The 13,203-nt window shown below is 40.6% G+C and overlaps 1 protein-coding gene across 8 annotated transcripts in view; it reads right to left on the bottom strand.

Moving 5' to 3' along the window:
• GPATCH2L (G-patch domain containing 2 like) overlaps window positions 1-13,203 on the bottom strand; it is a 54,409-nt gene that overhangs the window by 15,475 nt on the left and 25,731 nt on the right. For 3 of the 8 annotated variants that reach the window (XM_045901284.3, XM_064571401.1, XM_064571400.1), the window contains 3 exons: window positions 12,592-12,650; window positions 9,607-9,661; window positions 7,513-7,598 (listed from right to left, as the gene is read on the bottom strand). In XM_045901284.3, coding sequence (XP_045757240.1) covers window positions 7,513-7,598; window positions 9,607-9,661; window positions 12,592-12,650 — 200 coding nt within the window. Of the gene's footprint in view, window positions 1-7,512; window positions 7,599-9,606; window positions 9,662-9,717; window positions 9,758-12,591; window positions 12,651-13,203 lie in introns of all 8 variants that reach the window. The other 5 variants (XM_064571404.1, XM_064571405.1, XM_064571402.1 and 2 more) reach the window with 3 other exon arrangements.

Genomic DNA, 13,203 nt, shown 5'->3' with positions numbered 1-13,203 from the left:
TCGTTCCTGCACTGCAAATCATGTGCTGTGTGTGGAGGGCAGGGATCTTTCAATTGCGCAGGGAGCAGAAAGGCTAAGTATCAGTTAAGCTGAAATTTCTACCAAGTTAAAACTTCTTCTCAATTTGAGTGGCAATGGTTATCAGAATCCCGTAAGGAGATTTTTACGAAATATGCATGCCCAACCATGCTGGGGTGAGAAAAGAACCAGTATTATGCTTACTCTGAAATTTCTCCTCAGGGAATTCCGAGAAGCTTCTACCTGCTGTGAAAATTACTGAGTTAAAAAAAAAAAAAAGCCAAATTCCCAAAGCCAACCTAGTTAATAAAAAAGATCTAAAAATTTAACCTAAAGAATAACAGAATGATTAAATGAAAATTAATTTAAATAAAAATGCTATTCCCTAGTATACAAGAAATTACCCTAGAGAAAAGACAGGCTACCCTGGTTCTGTTTCATCTGATCTGGGCCTCGGGGTCCTTGGGACACTCCTCCTGTCACAGCCTAAGTACTTCCCTTAAACACACCACATTCTGCAGCACTGGCCGAAAGGAACTGAAGAGGGGTGTGGGTGGGGGGTGGTGAGTGAGCATTAAAAGCAAAAAAATACATTCTTTAAAAATTCTTACTTCAGGAAAAGTAACTATATTCACAAATGTGAAGGTGAATGCTGAAGATTAGCAATTAATTGAAAGAGTATTCTGTATAACTACACATAAACACAACATTTCTATTTCACTTTTTAGTGCACGTAACTGAAAGATCAGGTGAGTTGTTATAAAACTGCAGTGTTACTTAGGAAACTGGGCAGATCACTATGTCCCTGGGGCAGGAATGTACTTTTAGGGGAAAAAAAATTACTTTGAGAAATACATGCATGTTTAATAGAACCAATGTTGGCAAAAAATAACTGAAGTGGCTGCTTTAGATTTAGAACAAAGATGTTTAGAGTCACTCCTAAGGAGTGGAAAGTCTTTACCTGCCAATGGCAAGCCAATTTAAGGAACAGTTCACCTTCAAAAACTTACTCATTTTAAAAACCCATTGAGGGCGCCTAGGTGGCTCAGTTGGTTAAGCGACTGCCTTCGGCTCAGGTCGTGATCCTGGAGTCCCGGGATCAAGTCCCGCATCGGGCTCCCTGCTCAGCGGGGAGCCTGCCTCTCCCTCTGACCCTCCCCCCTCTCATGTGCTCTCTCATTCTCTCTCTCTCAAATAAATAAATAAAATCTTTAAAAAAAAAAACCATTGAAAAGTTCACTTTTTTAATATGGGAAATAAAAATAAAATCTATTGTGAGAAGGTACTTATTTGCTGGTTTTTTTTCTTAAGCACATACAAACAAGTAATAACAGGAAAAAAATTATTGATATTTCTAAGGACCAAAGGTCATATATATCATATATTCCAATTATTCTCCTTAATTACTAATCTATTCCCCTCAACTATTGTTAACACAAATTTATGGAAGCCTACCCTGCGTAAAGCACTCTGCTGGATGTGGAGAGGATACACAAAAGATGACCGAGCCGAGGGCCCATCCACCCAGAGCTCACAACATAGTGAAGAAGGCCGATGTGTAAAGAACGAACAGATACAAGACACTGAGCTCTAATCAAAGAACAAAGTGCTAGGGTAAAAATGAATGAAAATAGGATTAAATCTAGGGAAGTAGAGAGGCCCCCCTCCTCACATGTGATTTTATCTTCGGGGTTGATGGACATTTATGAAACACCCAGTAGGGGAACTATTTTCTCAGACTGGCACACAGAGGAAAGGGTCCAGGCCTGACACTAGCTGCAGCTAGCGACAGAAAACCACTTCACAATCAGAGGACACAGAGGAGGCTTATCTAACAGGAAGAGATCCCAGCAATTCCAGTAGTGTTTTCACTCAAACCTAACCCTCAGCAGTCGGTGACGAACAGCTCACTAGCACCTGAAAATTCCCGGCACTCTTCTTCCCTTGGCCCGGCCGAGGTTGACAGATCATGGAGTGGTGTCGTGCCACCCGCAGGAGCACAAAAGTTCTCCGTCGACTGGAAAGCTGGGTCTATTCCAGTGGCCAGAGAGGGAAAATGCTTTCTTCACTCTGCTTAGGCAGCAAGATGCCAGCCAGCTGAGAGGTGGTGTCGACAAGCCCATCCAGGGCAGGACAAAAGATTCAAGAGCTGTGCACTTCTCTGGAAAGGAAGTTCCAGTAGGACTGGGCAGCTTTAGGGACAATCTCCCAGCAGAAACATTTCCTCCCACATGGCCCAAACTAAGGCGCTACAGAGGGGGGCAGGGCTGCTGTGCATCAGAGTAGCCCCAGCAGGTCCAGGACTAATAACAGGTTCTTCCGTCTAAGCCCTGAGGTGAAACCCGAGGCTGTTTACTAGGGCTCCAAAGGTCAAAATTCATAGCGCGAAGGGAGTCTTCTCGCTCTTTGAAACTCCTTGTCAAGTGGCACAGCCAGCTGGGCACACAACTCTGATATGCAGATCGTAACGTTTGTTAACAGATTAAATGAATTACAATGAGCACAGCCTATCATATTTCAACTCTCTGATGGGCAGGAAGGTCTCTCTTTTTTACCCCGACACTGTCCAAATGCCTCCGCTTATAGTCCATTTGAGGCTATTTAAGCACCTCAAGAATCTATACGACATCTCATTAGCAAATGACTCTGGAAGCCAACCTGAAGTTTATAAAACTGCAGCTATCCTAAGGACAGGGCAGGGGTAGTGGGAATGTAACAAAAATAATCACATTAGCTTCCAGTATGCTAAGTAGTCAAATATATGATTTCATTTTGATCCCCACTAGGCCAATAAAAATGAGTATTTCCATTTTAAAGGTAAGAAAATCAAGGTATAGGGGTGTTAAGTCATTTGCCCAGATAAAGCCAAGAGTCTTACTGGGGACTGCCTCACACTAATACCCCCTAACGTGAGATTAAAAACTTAAAGAAGGAATAAATGGAAGTGGTGATACATTACCATATCACCACCCGTGATAGAGGAAAGGTCAGGAAAGTGGAGAAAACTCAAAACTGCCACGAGACACTCAAAAACCACAACTGGTGACTTGTGCATCATACAGAGAGATGTAACGTTTGATAAGTTCTAGCAATGGTTTTCTACAGCAATCATGGTAAGAAAAGCTATCCTTCATAATCAATAGATCTCTCATTTTGGGAAAAGCTGCCTCCAGCACTAGCTCCTTATTACCATTCTAGAACGGTGTCCTTGACAGCAATACCACTGCAGCTACCCAAACACCAATCACACCATCTGCTGCTTGAGCAGCAGCAATTCCTAAGGCCGGGAACAAGTATTACTACTTTAATACAACATCCCAATACCAGCAACCAAAACAACCAAACCAAAACAGCTGGTTTACGAAGTTCATCCATGCACCCTGCCAACTATCCCAACACCGACCCAGCAAGTCCGCGCATCAGTGAATCACTAAGTGCCGGGCACTATGCTAGACAGTGACGTTCTCTTCTTCACTTCAGAAGCCCTCCAAACTGAAGTCCAGCATTCCACGTCCCATAAGAACTCACGCACCCAATACCAAATCACAGAGCTCATGCTGATTACAAAACAGGATTTCCTATTAAGAAAATTACAAAGCACCAGCCATAAAATCATATGCATTTAGGGCAACAGTTTGTAACCATGGCTGTGCATTAGAGTCACCGGGGAACTTAAAAATAATGCCAATGCTTGGGCCTCATCCCAGATCAGTTAAGTCAGAATCTTTGGAGTGGGGCTCAGTATGGCTATACTTTTATAGCTTCTCAGGTGATTCAAAAGTGCAGTGAAAGTTGAAAAACACCAAATTTAAGTATTTCTAGAGTGGTAGTTCTGAAAACCTCATAACCCACAAATCTATTAGGTGGTACAAAGACCACAAAGACTCCCTTGCCCATCCATTGCACCTGCCATCTGGGGCTGTATTAAAATGATACATCAATAAAGTGTTCTCTTAAAATCACGGTCCCATCATTTCCTTGTTTATAGCAATTAAACACTAAACATGAGAGTCCTTGAGGTCACTCATGCCCCCCCAGTGAGCCCCAGGCCTCACTGTGAGAACCAGAGCTGACTGGCTCCAGCAGTGAGAGAGTGGATGAGAGGTCCTCAGTCTCCTGCAGCTGAGTGTTCCGGTCACCGGAACAGGGATGTCCAGGCAGAAAGCAGCCTCAGCTCAGTAACCCGTCAAGAGGAAACCTTCACAGTTCAGGCATGATTATCAAACTCTTTGTGCTCTTAAAGGAGAGTAATTATAGGCATGTGAAAAAAGGGAAGCACTCCCTGAGGAACTCTTCCTCACATGCTTCCCAAGAGGCACCAGGGCCATTAAAAATTCCATGATGAAGAGGAAAAACAGCCTGGGAACAGCCAGGAGGCAATACAGCAAATTAATACACCAGCCCTCCTCGGGGAAAGCTGTGATAAAACAGGAAACACTTCTCTCTTCGCAAAATAAAATTATACCACTAATGATAACATAGTCACCACACACACACACACACACACACACACACACACACAAACACACACCCCGTTCTAATGATAGGTGTGAAATTCCCAAGGCTGCCCAGACGCTTTGAAAGAAATCTTTTCCTACTACAAATAAAATGGAACAAGAAAAAGATAAAATTTCCATTCGAAACAGTTTTTAATACAGTCATTCACCTGCCTTTTCCCTGCCACCATGGCTCTTTAACATTCCTTGCTAGACACCAGGCTTTGTTAAACAGTGTCCACTCTGTTCGAAGCCAACCATCCAGCTCCAAAGCCCATCTTATCCTTCAGCCACACCCGAGCTAAATGGCTCCTTCTCAACTGACCCCTTGCTGGGCAGGGACCACCCCCCTCCCCAACTTCAAAGGAGTGGGAGGATGCCCTGAGGGCTCAGGGTTTCAGCACCCACATTTTCTAAAAATTGCTTAGAGGTCGCTTGTGCGGACCATTTCCCACAGAGCCATGGTTGCCAAACTTTACTGACTGCTCCCTCATGAGTAAAACATTTGCACAAACACCCTTTATGTATGTAATACATATACATAAAACAAAAATATGTGCTACTGGATGTCTCTTTATACAATTACAACAAAAAACCATTTTTTAAGGATCAGATAAACTGAAATTTAAAAAATGGCTTCCCCGGGGCGCCTGGGTGGCTCAGTCGGTTAAGCGTCTGCCTTCGGCTCAGGTCATGATCCCAGGGTCCTGGGATGGAGCCCCGCATCGGGCTCCCTGCTCAGCAGAGAGCCTGCTTCTCCCTCTCCCTCTGCCTGCCGCTCTGCCTATCCATGCTCTCTCTCTAGGTCTCTGTCAAATAAATAAATAAATAAATACATAAATAAAACCTTAAAAAAAAAAAAGTAATCCCCTACCCCCAAAGAATGCAACCCACTCTGTATCCACTGCCCTGGGAATGACATCTAGAAGGACAAAGATGAGCTAGAATTGTCCACATTCTCTCACCTGGTTTGTAGCAATGGTCTAAAGCAATAAGCAGTATTTCCCTAGAGCTGACTGCACTAGAAGCACAGCCTAGACCTTCTTACATTTCCAAGTCTGACCACAAGCCCCGCCAGCAGGAGAACGAAGACAATGACGTGGATAGTAAGATACATAACGAAACAAAAAGCTGACGCCCACTCCAGTCAGGATGAGGCTTTAGAAGCAACAGGAAACCTGATAAAAGCATGGATACTGATCTCAGCACAGTAAAGGCACAGCTTTAGGTAACAGAGGTAAAGAGAGGAGGGCAAAGAATCCACTTTCTGCATCTGACAGGATATGGTGCTACCCATATAATCTTCCCAAAGAGTATACATAGCCATTATTTCATGTGGGATTAAGACAAAAAGCTGGAGGACTGCTTTCCAATGCATTGAAATCTTGGGTCTTTCAAGACAGCTTGAGAATCACCACCTCTAAGAAAATTTCCCTGAGCCTCTCTCTGGGCTTTGTATCATTCTAGTGTACATTTTTACACACGTGTCACTTTACACTGTACTGCTGATTTCCATGCCTGGCTTTCTCAAGAGAATGGAAGCTCCTGAGAGTAGTAGCTGAACAAAGAGTCTGGTGCACAGTATGGAGTCAGCAAGTGCTGAGTGAGTGAATGATGAACAAACAGCACACGACTGAAGAGAAGGCCTTATAATTACTTTATTACTACTTGTCCAGTAGAAGGTCTGGCAGTTGGCAACAGGTTATGGGGCAGAATTTATTATTACAGCCCACAGTGGAAGTTCTCATTGGATCTGTGAAAGGATAATTTCCTGTGCTTGCACACCAATCTATGAACATACCATACCCACTTAAGAATGAATTAACAAAAGGAAAACAAAAAACAAAAAAACCCCCACCATATCAGAACCTTGGAAAGAAATCCTTTGTGCCCCTAGAAATAATAAAAGTTCTATGGTTCAACCTATCAGCTCCTCCTTTGTGCACAATAACCCTGCTAGGGGATGCTACCAATAACACCATGTTTACTACCCATGTCATCGAACTCCAGAGAATTTCTGTTGAAAAATGCAGGATTCACTCTGCCACACTGGCAAAGGATTCATCTAACAAATACATACCGAATGTCCAGTAAGTGCCAGACACTATGTTAGGTGCTGGGGATATTATCAGGGAACAAGACAAAACAAAGTCCCCACACTATGAAGCCTATATCCTAGTGAGACAGGAGAAAAAAGCTGTGGGGGGGGAACCCAACAAGCATATTCATTATAGACTGTGATAAAGTTTTAGGGGAAAGAAATCGATGACCAGAGAGAGCAGTGGAGGTGGCCCCTTTAGATAGGATGGTCTGAGAGGTCCTCTCTGAGTTGAGGTGAGAAGTAGCCAACCGTGAGAAGAGGCTTAGCATGGGACTCCAGACAAAGGGAACAAGTGTGAAGGTTCAGGGGCAGAAAAGGGTTGCTATTTTTGATGAACAAAATGGAGCTGAGCTCCCTGGCACAGCTGGACCTCTACCCTAGTGAGGAGTAAGAAGTATAGGAAAGGAGGCTGGACATGCAGGCAGAAGGCAAATTACGCAGAATTTTGCAGGTCAAGGCAAGGACCATTAGTAATGTTCTCTGAAGATGGGGCTTTTAGCCAAAGAAATAGGAAATACAAGTCAGAAGACATAGGGGCACTTGGGTGGCTCAGCTGGTTAAGCATCTCACTCTTGATTTCAGCTCAGGTCTTGATCTCAGGGTTGTGAATTCAAGCCCCATGTTGTCAAAAAAACCAAAAAAACAAAAAAACAATCCATGCTCTAATACAAGTCAGAAGACTTAGGTCACAGTTGCGACTTAAATCACATACTAGCCATGTGATCATAGGAAAGATACTTCAACACTGCCTTGGTTTCTGTATCTGTAAAACATCTACTGGTCTCTAAAGGTTGTTGAAAGATCAAATTGGATATTATATACAAATATACTTTATAACTTGAAGAGTGTTATAAAGGGGCATTGTGTGGAAGAAAACCGCCACCAGAAGACAATTACCTGGCAGAGCAGTGTGCTGGTGAACATCTTCGGTGAGAAGCATCAGTGAGAACATCCAAGGAGTAAAGGGGAGACAGGGGATTAAACTGCAGGAATAAATGAGATTATTTTAGAAAAGCTTATATGAAAAAGACCTGATCCTAGAGTGGCCTGCTGTTTGATTCCTTTGCCCCTTTGACTGTTTGACTCTTTTACCATACCGCAGACACCATTCAGTAAAGTTGCAACCATGAATATAGCATACTGATCCCACACACCTCAAAAAAGGCTATTCCTTGGTAAATAACAATTTTTAAAAACTTCTAATACATGACAATTACTTAAATGGCAGAAGATAGTACTTTCTATTTGACATAACAGGAACTTACGCTATTGATTATTAGCCCTTGTTCCTAAGAAAACTAGCATGAAATTACTTTTTTATTTCCTTATCCTGGTCAGTGTTTCCAGTAAATAACTGGTTAACACATACCAGCAGCCGTTGTTAGTAGAAACAGAACTAGATTAAGAATACCTAACATTTAATTCCAGTCTATCCCTGAGTTGCCATACATTAAAAAATACTACTTTCTTTGAGCTTTACTATCCTCATCTGTATAATGGATGCACTGCTTATCTTACCTATTTTATAGGATTGCTGTGGGGGCTAAATTAAATACTGCTTTCAGTTTATAATTCCAATTTCTCTTCTGTAAAACTTCTATTTATCTCAAAAGGTGGTTGTGAGGATCAAACTCAGATACAATAGAGAAGAAATACCTTACTTTCTGTTTTCTAGCTTTCTATGGACTTCTCCCAGAATAAATAATCCTTCCCCCAAATTTCAGTACTAAATATATCTTAAGACCGGAACTCTAAATGGTAATTTCAAAAGAACTTACAAAGAAGTCTGACTTTGGGCAAATCGTTTAACTCTTATTTGTAAGTAACAGATCTGGACTAGATGATCACCATAGGCCCTCTTCTGCCTCTCGATCCTCTGATGCAAACATAATCAGTACCCTGGCTTCCTGTCTCTCACATACCACCTTAATGACTTTGTATCTGCCCACCACCTGCACTATATTTACTCAATATTTTTCTTCATACCAATTATTTTTACTCAACCTTGTCCTTACTCTTTCTATGGAACAACAAGATTGATAGAATGATTTTTTTTTTCTAATACAAATTATAACTTAAAGTAATAATCAATCATATGTCCACACACCATCTAAAATCATCTCATAAGCACACACCAGTTAGATGTGCCACTGCTCTAGTTCATTTTGAAATAGTAACTTCGGGCGCCTGGGTGGCTCCGTTGGTTAAGCGACTGCCTTCGGCTCAGGTCATGATCCTGGAGTCCCTGGATCGAGTCCCGCATCGGGCTCCCTGCTCGGCAGGGAGTCTGCTTCTCCCTCTGACCCTCCCCCTTCTCATGTGCTCTCTCTCATTCTCTCTCTCTCAAATAAATAAATAAAATCTTTAAAAAAAAAAAAAGAAATAGTAACTTCAAAAGGAAGGTTCCAAGTCTAAACTGTACATCAATTTAGTAAGTCCTAAGGAGTCAAAACACAAAATAAAAACCGCTGAGCAACAGGGCGCCTGAGATTTCTACCTACCAGTCTTCACCTATTTTATACCTAATCGAGATAAAGCAACCTCTATCCCCACAAAAAAATCAAAAGCTTCAAACATTAAAGGAACATACTGATAGCCACTGTCAGTAATTTTTAAATTATGACCCCTATAAAGGCCTAGATTTGCCAAGGGCCCTCTCCAGCCAGGGAAGAGACTAAGAGACTAAGAGGGCAAGGCTCACTCCCAGCAGCCCTCCCTCCTGTTTCTTATGCTCAGATCTCACCATTGTACTTCTCAGTATACGATGCTGGTGCTGAACTGAACCATAAACCCAACGAGGTTCATTCTGATTTCTTACTGCAAAGTTCAAAACTAAAATAAAAATAGGATCCCTATGAAATATGCATTACAAGTAATAAACACAAAAAAAAACCACAGTTGAACCTAAAAAAGGGAATTAGCTACAGTTCTTATAGTATCAGATAATCTTAGACAACAGTCCTCTAAAAAAACCATAACATAGGACCTTACCTCATGTGCACAAGCAGAAATGTGAGGAAAATCAGAAGCCAATGCTTTATTCTTTCTAAAGAAAAGGAGATCAAATGATAAAATAAAGATGACAAAGAAAAGCGATCTTACCTGATTTCGTTCTCTTTTCCCAGCTGACGGTAACCAGAAACTAAAGAGAAGGAGAGAACAACAGAAAGAAAACAATAAAAGAAGCAATTGGAAATTATAGGGGAGGAGCAGAAAAAAAGATGTTGGGGTAACCAAGTGAAGATGAAGAAAGAACTGGGGAAAAGAAGGAACTGGAGGAGAAAAGGAGAGGGATGGTAAATGTACACAAACGTTTTTTGTGAAAAATAACTCTTCAAAGGAAAAAGCCTTATAATGAAATGTAAAACACTGGACTCTCTAAAAACAAACCCACCAAAATACTCTCACCTGTGTAGTGACAACAGGATCCCCAAATTCAACAAGAACACAAAACATACAAACAACAAATTTGACCAGGCTAACGAGTATAGGATCACAACTAGATATTAACCATGAAGCACACAGGAGACATCAAATAGCCAATCATGTTAGGGGACAAGGCTGTCACAAGAAAGGGGGGGCAATACTTTTCCTATAACACAGGCTTTCCAGTTGCATGTCCACAGTAGCGAAGACAAAAAGATATTATCTTTAGACAGAGGTCTAAAAATGGGAAAAGCAGCCTATAGGAGAATACAGAGGCATTTTGAACAAAAAAATTTTAAGAGACAGAAAAATTAGCTTAAAATATAACATTCTGTAAAGGAAGAAGTAAAACTATCAGTTTGCAGATGACATGATGCCATACATAGAAAACCCTAAGGACTCCATCAAAAAACTGTTAGAACTGATAAACGAATTCAGCAAAGCTGTAGGGTACAAAATCAACGTACAGAATCTGTTGTGTTTCTCTACACTAATAATGAACTATCAGAAAGAGAAATGAGAAAATAGGCCCATTTACAATTATATTAAAAAGAATAAAATACCCACAAATAAATTTAACCGAGGAGGTGAAAGACCTGGACACTGAAAACTACAAGACACTGATGAAAGAAACTGAAGACACAAATAAACGGAAAGATATTCCGTGCTCATGGACTGGAAGAATTAACACTGTTAAACTGTCCATACTACCCAAAGCAACCTATAGATTCAAGTCCCAATGGCATACTTCACAGGACTAGAACAAATAATTCTAAAAATCTGTATGGAACCACAAAAGACCCCGAATACCCACAGCAATCTTGAGAAAGAACAAAGCTGGAGGTATCATGCTCCCTGGTTTCCAATTATACTACAAAGCTATAGTAACCAAAATACTAGGGTATGGGCATAAAAACAGACACACAGATTAATGGAACAGAAGAGAGAGCCCATGCAAATATGGTCAATTAATTTACAAAAGAGGCCAGAATATACAATGGGGAAAAGACAGTCTCTTCAATAAGTGATGTTGGGAAAGCTGAACAGTCACATACAAAAGAAGAAAACTAGATCACTATCTTATACCATACACAAAAATTAATTCAAAATAAATGGATTAAGGACTTGAATGTAGAACTTGAAAGCATAAAATTCCTAGAACACATAGGTGGTAAGCTCCTTGTCACGGGTCTCTTTTGATTTTTTTTTTTGGCGGGGGGGGGCTTGTCTGACTCCAAAGGCAAGGGAAACAAAACAAAAATAAATGGGACATCAGACTAAAAAACTTCTGTGCAGCAAATTATCAATAAAACAAAAATGCAACCTACTGAATGGGAGAAGATATTGCAAATCATATATCAGATAAAGGATTAACATCCAAAATATATAAAGAACTCATATAACTCAACAATAAAAAACCCCAAACAATCCAATTAAAATATGGGCAGAGGGCATGAAGGACATTTCCCCAAAGACATACAGGCCCACAGGCACATGAAAAGATGCTCAATATCACTAATTTCAGAGAAATGAAAATCAAAACCACAATAAGGTATCACCTCACACCTGTTAAAATGGCTATTATCAACAAAACAAGAAATAACAAGTGTTGTTGAGGATGTGAAGAAAAGGGAATCTTAGTACACTGTTGGTGGGAATGTAAACTGGTGCAGCCACTCTGGAAAATAGTATGGAGATTCCTCAAAAAATTAAAAATAGATCTATCATATGATCCAGCTATTCCACTTCTGCATATTTATCCAAGGAATATGAAAACACCAACTTGAAAAGATATATACACCTCTATGTTCACTGAAGCATTATTTACAATGGCCATGATATGTAAACAACCTAAGTGTCCATCAACGGATAAAGAACATGTGGTGTATACATAAATATACATACACACAACGGAATACTACTCCATCATAAAAGAGAAGGAAATCTTGCCATTTGTGACAACATGGATGAACCCTGAGGGATTAGGTTAAATGAATAAGTCAGAGAGAGAAGACAAATACTGTATGATAGCATTTATATATGGAAGCTAAAAACAAAACAAATGAAAGAATAAAACAAAACAAAACAAACTCATAGATACAAGGAATGGATTGGTGGTCCCAGAGAGAAGGGGGTTGAGGGGTGGGTGAAAGGGCTCCATTTCAAGCTGAAGTATGGCACCTAGATTTATGGTGATGATCACTTTGTAGTGGACACAAATATTGAATTACAATGTTCTACACCTGAAACTTATGTAAAGTTATACATCAATCCCAATCAATATAAATAAATAAATAGTAACATCCTGATTGGAGGCTACTTTTATAAAGCAGCATCTATATATATAAACAGCAAAGAAATAAAAATTAGTCTAGAAAGGAAAAAAAAATCACTCTCATGAGATTAGAGCATTAGCCATGTTAACAGTTGTAAAGTACAAATCTTCAAGATCTCATTCAGCTCAGAATTCTAGGTTCCTTCGTAAAACTTCCCTCTGCCTCCTACTCCAAGGAATGGGCTAGGATAATGAGTAAATATATAAGCACTTACTCCTTCTGCCGAGGGTCACTAATGATGTGGCCTATTCTCTCAGTACTTATGCTGGTCTCCTGCAAAGGCAAGGAAGACAAGAGTGTCATCTAAACACAGAAACAAATAAAGTATGATCTGATATCAAGTTCACACTTTCCCATAACTGTGCCAGCAACCTCAAAGGCACATGTCAAATGTCAATCTTAAAATCCAAGAGCAAGTTTATTTCTTTTTATGGGAATCTATCTTAAAAGTGTTACATTATTCTAGACTTATTTTTCTCTAGTGTTCCAAAAAAGTCATTACAAACCTTGTTTACTATAGATAGCATTTTAATAGTGAGTTTTTTGGTTTTTTTTTTTAAAGATTTTATTTATTTATTTGAGAGAGAGAATGAGATAGAGAGCATGAGAGGGGGGAGGGTCAGAGAGAGAGGCAGACTCCCTGCTGAGCAGGGAGCCCGACGTGGGACTCGATCCCGAGACTCCAGGATCATGACCTGAGCCGAAGGCAGTCGCTTAACCAACTGAGCCACCCAGGCACCCAATAGTGAGTTATTAAAGTATATAGAACTTAACAGGCTGCATACCAACCTCCCCAGATCATATGATTACAGCCCCAATAGCCTTC

Source organism: Mirounga angustirostris, unplaced genomic scaffold (assembly GCF_029215605.1).
Source record: "Mirounga angustirostris isolate CCGP_5_RB_7025 unplaced genomic scaffold, mMirAng1.0.hap1 SCAF_9, whole genome shotgun sequence".
Lineage (NCBI taxonomy): Eukaryota > Metazoa > Chordata > Mammalia > Carnivora > Phocidae > Mirounga > Mirounga angustirostris.
The sequence above is the reverse complement of the archived record's forward strand: the minus strand, read 5'-3'. Positions and strand labels throughout refer to the sequence as shown.